Source organism: Anopheles merus, chromosome X (assembly GCF_017562075.2).
Source record: "Anopheles merus strain MAF chromosome X, AmerM5.1, whole genome shotgun sequence".
Taxonomy (NCBI): Eukaryota; Metazoa; Arthropoda; class Insecta; order Diptera; family Culicidae; genus Anopheles; species Anopheles merus.
Genome location: NC_054081.1, coordinates 24,683,080 through 24,699,006, shown reverse-complemented (window position 1 = coordinate 24,699,006; position 15,927 = coordinate 24,683,080). Strand labels below are relative to the sequence as shown.

The window sequence follows — 15,927 nt, the reverse complement described above, 5'->3', positions numbered from 1 at the left end:
AGTTTACTATTGTTTATGTTTTTAGAAGAATTATTTTTTGTCAAATTTTGAGACCATGACATATTTCGGTTTTGAGATATATTATTTTTTATTTATTCGCTAGTTCGTTGTATTGATATTTAAGTGTCAAGTTTCTTTTGTTTCTTTGCCATCTACGTCTTAGTGAATCTCGTAATTTGTTATTGGATTTCATGTTTTCAGGTACACCTGTGGACATAAAAAAAGGAACTTTTTTTTTTTGACCGAAGGATATAGTTCTTTTCAGAATTATTTGTTAGCTGAAAAGGGCTGGACAAGTGGTGGTTGGGAGGTATTGTTGCGGTGTTCCACAGAGCGAAAACACATTCTAATGGTTAATGTCGGCACTCGTAACTCAGTTGCGTGTCGCACCACGAATGAGATTTTATAATCCAAAAATCGGCGATTGCAACTTCAGTACGCCTCGCACTCTTGCCGATGACACACCCACCGCTTGCATTGAGTTGAAAACAATACACACACAAGCGTTCGTTTACCAAATGATGACGTAATTATGCATTTCACACATACAAACACCTTGGCATAGCTTAAATATCTCTTTCCAAGCCAATTATGTCGAAAAAACTAATAAAAATAGAAAAATATTTTTTTCCTATTTTTATGTCCAACGATATAACACTAAGGTGAATCTAACTGGGTAGAATACTGGTATAGCATTAGAATACTGGTATTAGCATTATAGCGTGTCAAAGTGATTGTTTTGGTTAAGTACGTTACTAGTGTTGGGTAAAGTAGCACAATTAAGTGTGCTGTGCGCACACGCACATTGCCTTTAGTGTGCTGTGCGCACTGTGCGCACAGTGCGCACTTGGAACCAGTGCGGAAGTGCTAGCACAGTGCTAGCACTTTCGCACAGTGCTAGCACAGTGCTAGCACTTTCGCACAGTGCGCTCTCTGAGCACAGTGCGAAAGTGCTAGCACAGTGCTAGCACTTTCGCACAGTGCGCTCTCTGAGCACAGTGCGGAAGTGGTAGCACAGTGTTAGCACTTTCGCACAGTGCGCTCTCTGAGCACAGTGCGGAAGTGCTAGCACAGTGCTAGCACTTTCGCACTGTGCTCAGAGAGTGCATTGTGCGAAAGTGCTAGCACAGTGCTAGCACTTTCGCACTGTGCTCAGAGAGCGCACTGTGCGAAAGTGCTAGCACTGTGCTAGCATTTCGCACTGTGCTCAGAGAGCGCACTGTGCGAAAGTGCTAGCACTGTGCTAGCACTTTCGCACTGTGCTCAGAGAGTGCACTGTGCGAAAGTGCTAGCACTGTGCTAGCACTTCCGCACTGTGCTCAGAGAGCGCACTGTGCGAAAGTGCTAGCACTGTGTGGAAGTGCTAGCACTGTGCTAGCACTGTGCGAAAGTGCTAGCACTGTGGTAGCACTTAAGGCACTGTGCTGTGCTGTGCGCACAGTATGGTGTGCTGTGCGCACAGTACGCACAGCAGCACTTTACCCAACACTATACGTTACCATTGTGTCGATCTGGAAGATGTGAATTATGTTTTGGAGGTTTAGTGAGGCGAGATTAATCAACAGCCAAAATTGTTTAATAGAGGCCAGTTAGCTGCGGCATAATTTGGCATCGCATAAGGTGATTTGCTAATAATTTTACTGTCGATAGTTTCGAAAAGGACGGGTAAGTGATCTGATGAAAATATTTTTTGTGTAGAAGGGGGAATTATGTCGATTCGGCCATTTGCAAGGATAAGGTCAAATGTAGAAGGTGAACGTCTGTGACAGCTTGGAATATAAATGGTCTCATTAGGGCTATGAAGGGAAAAGGTTCCTGTTTGAATTACATCAAACTGGATTTTACCCATACTATTCCCTTTGATGCAATTCCACAAGCGGTGCCGGGCGTTAAAATCGCCGCAAATGAGTGATTTTCCTTTAATATTATTTATTTTTCTTATATCGTTATGGAAACTTACATGGTCGGAATTTGAACACGGGTTATAAATTGATCATATGGCTAAAGGGCCGGAGACTAATTAACCACTAATTCCTATGCATTAAATAACTTTGAGATCCAGTGCATGTAAAACCTCATGCGGTACTTCTTTTGCTACAACAATAGCCACTCCGCCTTTTTCATCAGTAGTTCTGTCTGGTCTATGTACAATAAAGATTGGGTGTGAGAAACGAGTTTTGGGTTTCAGGAAGGTTTCACTAATTGTAGCTATATGTATCTTTCTCTCTATTAAGATGTTGAAAAATTTATCTTTTTTTGTTTGAATACCATTTGCATTCCATGATATGATTTTAAGTGTCCTGGGAGATTCAGACATGGGTGAAGCAATACTTTGCAGTTACCTTGACTATAACGGTGATACGATCTTGGTTTGAGGGAACTGAGCTCATGCGGGCGAAAACATTTTCGATGAGTTCGCATATTTCGTCTATAGCGAACATGTCCGCTTCGGGTTTATTTGTTCTATTTCGCTCGCTAAACAAGCCGGCGTAGGTAGGCGTCCCAACGGTCAAAAGCCGAAGATTTTAAATTGACTTTTCGCTTTTTCTATCTGTCTTTCGCTCTAATTTGAGTGATTCTCCCTTCGTGAGTATCCACGAGCCCCCTCGAGTGGTTGTTGTTGTTGGAAGTTGAAACCGAAACCCCCTCGTGCGCTGCCAAAATCACCCACCCAAGTAGCAGAGCCGAAGTTTAATATGTTTAATATGTTTATTGATTAATCCATCGGGATCTTGAAGATCCTACATGAATGTACTTAAATTAGTGCTTATAGACTATGTAAGGTACATAAATCGATCGGGGAGAACAGGTGCACAAGAATAGAAAATGTATTTTGAGAAAAAAATTATTACGTAAGTTGTGTCCTGAGTCTATCTCTAAAAACATTCTGTGGCATGTTGAAATCAAATAAATCAAAGTTATTTATGAAAGTTCGACACATAGCTGACATAGGATCAGACTCGCCAAAACGAGTTCTATAACGAGGGACGGATATGAATTGACGTGTACGTAGATTCCTAGATGGCGCGTTAAATTCTATCGTAGCTAATAGAGTAGGAGCATCAATGTGGTGGTTAAGTAGTCCTGATATAAAAAGGCATTTAGCTATCTCACGGCGCTTTTTCAACGACTGAATCCCTAAAAGCAGACATCGGGAATGGTATGAAGGTAGCACATCGCCCTGTCGCCATGGTAAGAGTCTTACAGCATATCTAGTCGCTTTTCTTTGGATGGCCTCGATTCGATTACTCCATTGTTCGGTACAGGGGTCACTAACAATACTGCCATATTCTAACACAGATCGAACGTAGGCACAGTAGATGGTTTTTATGGTCATAGGATTACGGAAACCTTGCGTTGATCGAATAATCCAACCCAGTAGTTGGTTCCCTCTAGACACTATATTCTCTAGGTGATCGTTAAATGTTAAACGTGTGTCGAGAATGATCCCAAGGTCGCGGAATGTATCGGTGCGTTCAACGGATATGTTATCGATCTGGTAGTTAAATCGTGTGCAAGACCGAGAACGGTAAAAAGACAAAACACGACATTTTTCGATACATAGCACCATTGCATTATCACGGCACCATATGCTAAACAGGTTGATGGCATGTTGAAGATTGATGCAGTCATTGGTATCGTTGATAGGAGCGAACAGCTTAACGTCATCGGCAAATAGAAGAAAACGGTGTTTAGCTAGCAATTGCCCTACATCGTTTATATAAAGAATGAAGAGCAGCGGGCCCAAATTGCTGCCTTGAGGCACCCCTGAGGTGCCAAGCACCTCTCTAGATGTATGATCGTTTACGTACTTGTATGAGCGTTCTGTGAGGTAGGAATGCAACCACTTAACTATTTGTTCCGAAAACCCTAATTTGTGCAATTTGGCGATTAAAATGTCGTGTGAGATGAGGTCGAAAGCAGCTTTGAGATCGGTGTAAATAGCATCCACTTGACCTCCGGAGTCGAGATTACGTTTGCAGAAACTAACGAATTCAGTGAGGTTCGTTAATGTTGAACGTTTGGGTACGAACCCGTGTTGGTTATCCATAATATAATTCGATGTAGCGGAGAACATAGGGCTGTAAAGCAGAAGCTCAAAAGCTTTTGACACCGCACAAAGTGATGTGATACCGCGATAGTTTGAAGCACATGAGCGATCTCCTTTTTTAAATATTGGTACCATCCACGAGGTCTTCCATAAGCGTGGGAAAATACCGGAACTCAATGACGTGTTGTATATGTTTGTTAATATAGGTGCTAGGGATTGATAGCATTTACTGATGATGAAACTCGGAATGCCATCGGGACCAGGAGCTGTAGATGGTTTAAGGCTTTTGAGGCACTTTTATACTGTGCGTATATCAAACGTAGGAATGGTGTAATCAATCATGTTTAGAGGTGTGTAAGATGTGGCCCTTGAGATCACCGTTTGATCTACAATTGGGGTGGAGAAGGCATCGGAAAATCGTTCAGCAAAAATGTTGCAAATATCTTCGGGTGACGTGCCCACGGAATCATTATATTTGATTGTGCATGGAACTACGTTTGAGCGTCGTCTGCTGACGATGAAGCGCCAAAATTTTCGGGGATGTCGGAGAAGGTACCTTTCGATTGAAGATATATACTGAACTGAACACGGCCCAAAACGATGGATGAAAAACGCGAGGAGCGGGGTCTGAAGTCTTTCGTTGGTCACACACAAATGCATCTACCAGCTTATTGCGCTACAACGAGTCTACCCATCTCCCCAACTAACAAAATCGACATGCTTCCTCATTCTACCCAATTGATCAGTCAACCTGAGAGAGCGAGAAAGCATGTTAGTTTTGTCGCTTGGGTCCCCAGTCCGCAAAAAACCGAAGTTTTGTATGGGATCGTCTCGTACACATATGTACCCACTTACGTACCCACTTGCGGAAGAAGTGGAAATGTGGTTTCACGCACACATAGACACCTTCCACCCGAACGATCGCGTTCACACATACTATAACGCTCTGATTTCTTCTGCACCTCACGCATACAAATGTGTTTGCTTCACCCCCTTTTCGGATTGCTCATAGAAATGATGAGGCACACATGTTTACATTTGCTGTACGCACACATTCACATTCAGTTTTTCCACACTTTTTCTGTCCGTTCCAACACGTGCTTTGGTATACTCACACTGTGTAGACGGCAGAACGGTCTCCCCCTTCCAAATTTACCGTTCTTCCACCTCACGATCTTTATTCTTCTTACCGCGTCCGGGGTACCAACAGAGCTGCGCGCTGGCTTTAGTTTTTCCTCCTCTCGTTCTTCCTTTTTCCTACCGCGCACGGGGGCTGCGCGCGTTTCGACAGGTTCTTAGCGTAATCCAGTGCGTTGTTTTGTGGCTGAGTTGTGCTGAACGCTGTCAATAAAAATGAACCAATAATTTATGTTTGTAGTACGTATTACTTTGGATAGTTTTGCGTATATGATGAGAGCAACACTTACCTTAATATTTTAAAACTGGAAAACAATTTCTTTTCGTCACCCAGTTTGAAGATTGTTGATTATGCCAACAGGTAGGCGTTGATGAATGGCCCATGCACCTGTAACTTTGAAGACGATAAGCATTAGTTGAATTAGTACATTGAAGCACATTTGAGATCAAGAAACTTACCTCAACAAGTTAGCTAGGATAAAGCATTCCTCAATGGAATAAGAAGCAACACTACGCAAATCGTAAACAAGGAAAGTAGGGGACACAAGAAATCGCACATCACTCCCGCACATCCTACCACAACGAAAGTTCTGGACAGACTGAGGATGCCTAACACCCGGATGAGTGCGATAGCAGAAAAAATCATGGTAGATCGAGAAAGATGGGTAGACTTGGTGTAGCGCAATAAGCTGGTAGATGCATGACTGCGTGACCAACGAAAGACTTCAGACCCCGTACCTCGCGTTTTTCATCCATCGTTTTTCGTCACACGCACACATCTCAACACGCGCAGCGGTTTGCCGTCCAAAATCTAGAGAGAGAAGACAGGGCATCTCGCTTTGGCACACAGAAAAATCTCTGAACAACTTCGGATCTGCTACTTGGGTCTCTCAATCAACCATGATTTTTCTGCTATCGCTCTCATCCGAGTGTGAGGCATCCTCAGTTTGTCCAGAACTTTCCCTGTGGAAGGATGTACTAAAGTGAGGTGTGATTTCTTGTGCGACGTACTTTGTTCGTCTACGTTTTGGGCCGTGTTCAGTTCAGTTATTGAATGATTTATCCTAGCAAATTGTTGAGGTAAGTTTCTTGCTCACATGCGTGCTTCTGCAAGTACATTCAACTAACCCTTGGCGTCTAAAAAGTTACAGGTGTGTGCGCTATTTATCAACTAATAGCCTCGTCAAAAATGTTCAAAGTGAGCGACGGAAAGAAAACGTTTTCCAGTTTTAAAATATTAAGGTAAGTGTTGATCTAATCCTATGCGCTAAACTCTCCATAGTAATACATACTACTTACATTCATTATTGCTTCATTCAGCCCCCGGTGAGGACGTCATTACTTAACAAAAGCCGGTTCAACACGCGCAGCTCCTGTTCATGACGTCATCACTAAACTGAAGCCAGCTGAACACGCGCAGCACGGATGGTACCCCGAGCGCGGTAGGAGGAAGGAAGAACGAGAGGAGGAAGAACGGTAAATTTGGAAGGGGGAAAGCGTTCTGCCGTCTACACAGCGGAAGTATGCCAAACACATGTTGGAAGGGAGAGGGATATTATTCAATAAACAGCATGCGAATGTGTGCATAAAGCAAATGTGAACAGCCTCATCATTTCTATAAGCAATCCGAAAAAGGGGGTGGAGCAAACACATTGGTATGCGTGAGCGGCAGAAGAAACCAGAACGTTTAGATGTGTGCGTGACGGATGGTTCGGGCGCCTGTGGCGAAGCTCTCGACAAGCCTGCAAACGAGAGCTTTGTGGAGAGCTTTGTATGGAGCTCAGCCCAAGTAGCAGAGCCGAAGTTGTTGAGAGATTTTGCTGTATGCCAAAGCGAGAGGCCCTGTCTTCTCTCTCTAGATTTTGGACGGCAAACCGCCGCCCGTGTCGAGGTGTGTGCGTGTGACGAAAAACTATGGATGAAATACTGGGGAAGCGGAGTTTGAAGTCTTTCGTTCGTCACACACACACACATGCATTTACCAGCGGATATCGCTGGACCGAGTCTATCCATCTCTCTCGATCAACCATGATTTTTCTGCTATCGCTCTCATCCGAGTGTGAGGCATCCTCAGGCTGTCCAGAACTTTCCCTATGGAAGGATGTAATGAAGTGAGGTGCGATTTCTTGTGCGACGTACTTTGCTCTTTACGTTTTGTGCCGTGTTCCTTCTTCCTCAGTTATGGAATGATTTATCCTAGCAAATTGTTGAGGTAAGTTTCTTGCTGTGTGCTTGTGCAGGTTCATTCAACTAACCCTTGGCGTCTAAAAAGTTACAGATGTGTGCGCTATTTATCAACTGCTAGCCTCGTAAACAATCTTCAAAGTGAGCGACGCAAAGAAAACGTTTTCCATTTTTAAAATATTAAGGTAAGTTTTGATCTAATCATATGCGATAAACTCTCCATAATAATACATACTACTTACATACATTATTGCTTCATTGAGCTCCCGGTGTTGACGTCATTACTCAACAGAAGCCGGTTCAACACGCGCAGCTCCTGTTCATGACGTCATCACTAAACTGAAGCCAGCTGAACACGCGCCGCACGGATGGTACCCCGAGCGCGGTAGGAGGAAGGAAGAACGAGAGGAGGAAGAACGGTAAATTTGGAAATGGGAAAGCGTTCTGCCGTCTACACAGCGGGAGTATGACAAAACACATGTGGGAAGGGAGAGAGATACTATTCAATAAACAGCATGCGAATGTGTGCATAAAGCAAATGTGAACAGCCTCATCATTTCTATAAGCAATCCGAAAAAGGGGGTGGAGCAAACACATTGGTATGCGTGAGCGGCTGACGAAACCAAAACGTTTAGATGTGTGCGTGACGGATGGTTCGGGCGCCTGTGGCGAAGCTCTCGACAAGCCTGCAAAGGAGAGCTTCGTGGAGAGCTTTGTAGAGAGCTCAGATTACACAGGCCGCCGTCGGTTTTTGCGTCCTTGGGAGATTACACAGGCCGCCGTCGGTTTTTGCGTCCTTGGGAAGTAGCAGAGCCGAGCAGTCTTGTCGAGAGCTTCGCCACAGGCGCTCGAACCATCCGTCACGCACACATCTAAACGTTCTGGTTTCGTCACCCACTCACGCATACCAATGTGTTTCCTCCACCCCCTTTTTCGGATTGCTTATAGAAATGATGAGGCTGTTCACATTTGCTTTATGCACACATTCGCATGCTGTTTATTGAATAGTATCTCTCTCCCTTCCCACATGTGTTTTGGCATACTCCCGCTGTGTAGACGGCAGAACGCTTTTCCCCTTCCAAATTTACTGTTCTTCCTCCTCTTGTTCTTCCTTCCTCCTACCGCGCCAGGGGTACCATCCGTGCTGCGCGTGTTCCACTGGCATCAGTTTAGTGATGACGTCATGAACAGGAGCTGCGCGTGTTGAACCGGCTTCTGTTAAGTAACGACGCTGGGCTGCGCGCGTTTCGACAGGTTCTTGGCGTAATCCAGTGCGTTGGTTTGTGGCAGTGTTGTGCTGAACGCTGTCCAAAAAAAAAAAAGAACCAATAATTAATGTATGTAGTATGTATTACTATGGAGAGTTTTGCGCATAGGATTAGATCAACACTTACCTTAATATTTTAAAACTGAAAAACGTTTTCTTTCCGTTGCTCATTTTGAACATTGTTGACGAGGCCAGCATGTAGTCGTTGATAAATAGCGAACACACCTGTAACGTTTTAGACGCCAAGGGTTAGTTGAATGTACTTTCACAAGCACAAATGTGAGCAAGAAACTTACCTCAACAATTTGCTAGGATAAATCATTCAATAACTGAACTGAACACGGCCCAAAACATAGACGAGCAAAGTACGTTGCACAAGAAATCGCACCTCACTTCAGTACATCCTTCCACAGGGAAAGTGCTGGACAGACTGAGGATGCCTCACACTCGGATGAGCGCGATAGCAGAAAAATCATGGTGGATCGAGAGAGATGGGTAGACTCGGTGTAGCGCAATAAGCTGGTAGATGCATGTGTGTGTGTGACCAACGAAAGACTTCAGTCCCCGCTCCTCGCGTTTTTCATCCATCGTTTTTTGTTACACGCACACACCTCTACACGCGCGGCGGTTTGCCGTCCAAAATCTAGAAAAAGAAGACAGGGCCTCTCGCCTTGGCACACAGAAAAATCTCTCAACAACTTCGGCTCTGCTACTTGGGTTGGAGCTGCTCGTCACATCGTGTTGTCGCGCTTACACTACAGCATCGAACCATCGCTCCGTATGTCCACCTCCTACGCGTACAAAACCACCAGTACAGCGCTACGCTTTGCCGGAGATGGTTGTGCGCGTTTTGTTTTAAGTCCCGCGCGTAGTGTTTGTGCGCTGATGCGCATTTCGTTCAAAGTCTCGTGCGCTGGTGTGTTATGGTGAAGTGTGAAGTGAACAAACAATGTGCACAGACGCACATGCAGTGCGTGGATCGACAGGTAAGAATTTGCTGAACAGAGGCAACAGAGATTGTCGACAAGTTTCCCGCAGCCTGGCTCGACCCGGTACTTTACAGTATGACGCCATTCGTGAGTATGAAGGATTCTAAATGTGTTGTGAAAGTGTAATTTATGTTTCAATAAAGTGTTTAATGAAATAAAAAAAGACCGTGTTTGTGTTTGTTGTTAGAATAGGTGCGTATTTGCGATCATGGCTATGCATGAAAGAAAACGAGAAACGAAAGAAACAAATATCTTTGGATGTGTTGGTAGCATGACTGGAAAGAACACGAACACTGTGAGAACTGCAGAGCGCACCGTGCGTTCCGGGTGGGGAGGGGGAGGGCTCGCGCGAGGGTGTAACTCATTCCTCCAAGAGTAACTGCTAACGGGAGACGGTACTTAACCACGCAAACAATGAGACCCCAAATTTGAAGTGATTCAGGCTGAGGGGTATGAGGAAGCTTGAGGAAGCAAGGAGAAACGCGCTGCGATGAGAGTTCGCATTCTGTTTTACACGCGCGCTTCACTAACACCAATGCAAATACCGTGCTTTGACGAGCCGTCTGTGAATGTGTGTGTCTTCTTTCATCGAGCTCAATAACTTGGAGCTGCTCGTCACATCGTGTTGTCTCGATTACACTACAGCATCGAACCATCGCTCCGTATGTCCCCCCTCCTACGCGTACAAAACCACTAGTACAGCGCGGCGCTTTGTCGGAGATGGTTGTGCGCGTTTTGTTCTATGTCCCGCGCACAGTGTTTGTGCGTTGGTGCGCATTTCGTTCAAAGTCTCGTGCGCCGGTGTGTTATGGTGAAGTGTGAAGTGAACAAACAATGAGCACAGACGCACATGCAGTGCGTGGATCGACAGGTAAGAATTTGCTGAACAGAGGCAACGCAGATTGTCGACAAGTTTCCCGCAGCCTGGCTCGACCCGGTACTTTACAGTACGACGCCATTCGTGAGTATGAAGGATTCTAAATGTGTTGTGAAAGTGTAATTTATGTTTCAATAAAGTGTTTAATGAAATAAAAAATGACCGTGTTTGTGTTTGTTGTTAGAATAAGTGCGTATTTGCGATCATGGCAATGCATGAAAGAAAACGATAAACGAAAGAAACAAATATCTTTGGATGTGTTGGTAGCATGGCTCGAAAGAACACAAACACTTTGAGAACTGCAGAGCGCACCGTGCGTTCCGGGTGGGGAGGGGGAGGGCTCGCGCGAGGGTGTAACTCATTCCTCTAAGAGTAACTGCTAAGGGGGGACGGTTCCCGTCCGGCAAAATGAGTGTATTTTTGAGTGATTTAAGTGACGCTAACGAAATACACCCGTCCGGCAAAATGAGTGTATTTTTTGAGTGATTTGAGTACCGTCCCCCGTTAGCAGTTACTCTTGGAGGAATGAGTTACACCTCGCGCGAGCCCTCCCCCTCCCCACCCGGAACGCACGGTGCGCTCTGCAGTTCTCAATGTGTTCGTGGTCTTTCCAGTCATCCCGCTTGGCAAAATGTCGCGCGACATGCATGCTTGAAATCGATGCTTGTTAACATTTTATTTCAAGCATCCTGAGTGACCCAGCGTGAGTGCTGAGCGCACCTCCCCTCATTCTCAATGCCGCGTTTTTGGTTAATCCTCGCTCCCACCCTTTCTTTCCTTCTCCTCAACGGACCCACCAGTCCCGCGAGTGTAGGCCGACCAAAAAATTCCAGGAAATTCCGACAGTAAGTGTGCAGTTTTTATTCACAGTACTGTTTGGCAAAATATCAATTCTTGATGGCGCGTACTGGCGATCAAATCGTTAGCTGCTTGATCCACCGATGGTACGTGCTGTTGGAAGAGAAACACTTGCTGTTTGATGCGTTTGCCTGAGGAATGAAAGATATATTGAGCATTAGAATGGTAAACAAAACTAGTATTATTTAAAACTTACCGATCACGAAGATATTTTAAATTAAACAGCGGCTCTGTATGCCCTATCCATCTGCTTTGATCTGTTATCAGGAGCTTTGGTAATGAAATAGCTAGGTGTGATGGAAAATAATAGAAGAATAAACAAACATTAAAAGCAATACGATTGATAGAACACAAACATCATTAGGAAGATGCTTCTTCTTATGCATACACTTACCCGTAGATCATGTAACAAAACAAACTCCATTTACGCCTGCGTTGACATCTTTCACGATTTACTTAATCGCTTTTCTATTAACATTTCATAATTTTCACTGCATCTTCCGACACCGATCCTTCCAAAATGAAATTTGCATTCGTTCTGGCAATGAGTTTCGAACGATCACAACACAGCGCGAGAGTGAAGAATACAAAGTAAATGGCACTATGTACAAGTGTTGATCATATCGTCAAAATAAAGTATTATGGAATTTATTTTACTTCAAATGAATTCAATTTATTCTGATTTACATTTCAACAATTGTTATCAGCCTAGTTGTGACCGTTTAAAATTATGATGAAGTGAAAACATCATTACCAGATAAATGAAACGACAATCGACGCATTTTGACCATATCGAATTATGATCGTCTTTACACATAGTGTCATCTCTTGCGCTTCAGGGTCTCACGCTCAGAGCAAAAATTCTCCCATCTTCGCAACGGTGGGAGCGATCGGCTATGGAGGGCTGGAGGAGTGCGAGTGTGTTTCTCATGCACACAGCGAAATTTTGGTCAACACCTCGATGGTGGGAGCATTTTTCCATGGGATGGGGTAGTGGAGTGCGAGTGTGTCGCATGATTCCTTTAAAACTAAGGCCAGGGGTAGCGAGAGGCTTCAAAATGAGTTACTCTTTGCCAAGCGGGATGTTACCAACACATCCAAAGATATTTGTTTCTTTCGTTTCTCGTTTTCTTTTATGCATTGCCACGATCGCGAATACGCACTTATTCTAACAACAAACACAAACACGGTCATTTTTAGTTACATTAAATACTTTATTGAAACTTAATGTAAACTCTCGTAACCCATTTAGAACCTGACAAAAACACGCATCATGTCGTCGTACTGCTAAGTACGACCTCCATCCAGCAAACACATATCTGTGAATAAATGGATCCTTACCTGTCGATCCACGCACTGCATGTGCGTCTGTGCACATTGTTTGTTCACTTCACACTTCACCAAAACACACCGGCGCACGAGACTTTGAACGAAATACGCACCAACGCAGAAACACTGCGCGCGGAACAAGAACAAAACGCACACAACCATCTCCGACAAAGCGTAGCGCTGTACTGGTGGTTTTGCACGCGTAGGAGGGGGGACATACGGATCGATGGTTCGATGCTGTAGTGTAAGCGAGACAACACGATGTGACGAGCAGCTCCAAGTTGTTGAGCTCGCTGAAAGAAGACACACACATTCACAGACGGCTTGTCAAAGCACGGTATTTGTATTGGTGTTAGTGAAGCGCGCGTGTAAAACAGAATGAAAACTCTCATCGCAGCGCGTTTCTCCTTGCTTCCTCAAGCATCCTCATACCCCTCGGCCTGAATCACTCAAAATTTGGGGTCTCATTGTTTGCGTGGTCGCGCATGAGTGCAAGCAAGCGCGGTATAAAGGATAGAAGGAGACAAACGATTATTTTGCTCCAAGCTTTCTACTCTTGTCCCGTTGGGTATTTGGAGGAATTTACGGTTTGCATATGGTCTGGGAGGCTGATTCACTCATTGATGATTGTAAGTAGCCAAGTCCAGATACATTAGGTTCACCTGCGTCGGAAGGTAGTGCCCTGTAGCTAGCTATTGGTGTCAGAGACTCTGGAGCTAGCGGTTGATATCCGTGGAACTGGCATTATGCATGTCGCAGTTGTGTCCTGATAAGTGGTGCGTCAGATCCATTGCTTGGTTCTGAATTGAAATGAATTGATCGTCTTGGGTGTGTGTGTGTGTGTGTGTGTGTGTGTGTGTGTGTGTGTGTGTGTGTGTGTGTGTGTGTGTGTGTATAACTTGGTGGGTTCCGCTGAGTATTTTCCAATGCCACACTTGCTCGTTCAAAATATTTCAATATACCTATCAGAGTAATATTATCGTAAAGATACTTCCGTCTTTCTCGAACCTGTGTTGGGGTAAGAGGTGGGACTTACCATCATCAGCATCAAGACTTCGGATTGGACACACCTGGCTCACCCTCACCGTTTTATTGTAAACATCCAGCCCACCACTATGCCGTTTCTGTGGCGTCGACATCACCGTCCACCACATCTTAACTGAATGCCATGGTTATACAGCGGAACGCATCACCTGTAAATTGGACCGCAGTATCGGCACCATTCTCTCACCAGACAGCGATTGTCACTGTAAACTTTTAAAATTCCTTCGTATTACTTACCTGTTTAAGTGCTCAAAGCAAATCCACATTTGTAACAAACAAATATTTTTCATAAAATTTACGGCTAGCCTTAAGTAAACCGAGACTACTTGGCCACAAATGGCTGGCAAAGAAGAATGTAAGATTTTAAACATAGAATTATTTCACTAATCAGAAGAGGTGAATGAGGTCAATTGGTTCAAAGTCTCTGTAAAAATAAACAAAAACAAGTTACTTAGGACAACGACATCAGCAGCGTAGTCTAAGCACGTGCTGTGCAGGGAACTCGTACATACTTTTTTAAAAATATAAATAAGTAGTTTATTGGTTCCATTATACATTTGTTCCCAACTGCATGCGCCTTCCAGTAGGAATTACCCGTTAGGAATTTACCCACTAGGTTTAACCGTCCATACGGACCTTCCTTTCTTTATTAATTTAATCATATCGCAAAAAACGGTACTGTGTCATATTCCTTTGATTTTTTCCCCCCCGTGAGACCTTACTGTCCTTCCGTAGCTTTTCTAAGACATCCTACATACTGCAGGTTGCTTAACGCCCTGACGTTGCCTGCATGCTGATAGCAGCCTCCTCTTCTACCGTAAGAGTAGATCTCCTTTTTTGTATTTCGTCCGATGGTAATGGCGAAAAAGGAATCGTCACGGCCTGACTGTCCCTCGCCCTCCGATGCCGCTGTAGTCTGGTTCTCTCCAATTCTCGTTGTCGTTGGTGACGACACTCCAGCTCCTCTGCAGAAGGCACTGCACGACCAGTCTGTTGTCTGCCGGGGGGCATATGCGCTCTGGCCTGCCGCTGCGCTTGTCTCCGACGGCTGGGAGACAGAATTGGTGATGACGGCGGCGCCATTTCGCCAGTTGCTGGAGAGGGTGCAACCTCAGCTGCTACTCTTGGTGCTGCTGCAGCTGCCGGAGATGTTGCTGTTGCTGCTTCTGCTACTGCTACGGCTGCTGCTACTGGTGTAGGGTCTACTGTTGCTGTTGCCTCCAATAGCAAAGGCACTGCTGCCGGTATTGATGATGTCGCATCGCTGGCTGCTGGACCGTACAACTGCCTGAACGCCGACGCCAATTCCACGTCGCCAAGCAGCTCCGCGCGTACCTGCGCTCTCCGGGCCCTTGCTTGACGGTTACAGACTGCTTGTTGGGCTGCAGCTAAGTCGTCCTGCATCTGCTCAGCGTTGACTGCCGCCTCTGCGGATGTGGAATTAGCAAGCGCATTCAGCGCCGCTTCATCTTCTCTCCAGCGCAGTTGCATCACCGTGGTGATGCGACGTGCTATTTCCTGAATGCGGGTCCAAGAGTCTGAACTTTTCAGCAACATTTGTCCGAGGATCTCCTCAGTTATAGAACCGTTCACTCCCATCTCCAATAGATCGCGCAAAACCTCTGCCAACCTCGTACAGTGGAACAACACGTGGGCCACTGACTCAACCGAGCCTGTGCATTCCGGGCATTCTAGGGATGGAGCGAAGCCGCAGACGTGCAGAAACTCTCGAAAAAATCCATGTCCCGAGAGTATCTGGGTGTAGCATATCTGCTAAACATAACTTATTATAAATCACATTATCAGCTATAGACAAATTGTAACACATTTCGAAAATCCAAATCACACCATTGCAACACATTCATTATAACACACTCAGCAAATCAGAGCATACCATAAAAAAAGAAACCGGAAGAATTCAGGCCCCACCATTTATATAAAAACAATTGTGACACACTTCTTGAAAACACTCGAAAGACGCATAATAAGCAAATCAGGCGTTACTGTAGGCAAACTAGGTAAACCGAGAACGCATAGCAAGTCATTAGCTCAGCGACGAAAACATCCATTCTTTAGCAACAATAGTTGAAACCTTCTTTCGCAATACAGTAAAACCGAAGCATAGGCACACATCGACAAACACCCCACACCACTTCAATTTATAAATTGTTACCAATAACAATAACATTTA

The 15,927-nt window shown here is 44.8% G+C and overlaps 1 protein-coding gene and 1 long non-coding RNA gene across 2 annotated transcripts; both read right to left on the bottom strand.

Moving 5' to 3' along the window:
* Positions 1-8,450: 8,450 nt before the first annotated feature.
* Positions 8,451-9,174, bottom strand: LOC121596066. Its single transcript, XR_006005242.1, has 3 exons — positions 8,936-9,174; positions 8,767-8,864; positions 8,451-8,676 (listed from the first exon to the last, which is right to left on the bottom strand). It is a non-coding gene; the product is annotated as an uncharacterized LOC121596066 (long non-coding RNA).
* A 5,330-nt stretch (positions 9,175-14,504) lies between these two features.
* On the bottom strand, positions 14,505-15,927 carry LOC121597189. The gene has a single exon (XM_041922777.1). The coding sequence runs from the start codon at positions 15,333-15,335 to the stop codon at positions 14,505-14,507; it is 831 nt and encodes a 276-aa protein (XP_041778711.1). The 5' UTR covers positions 15,336-15,927.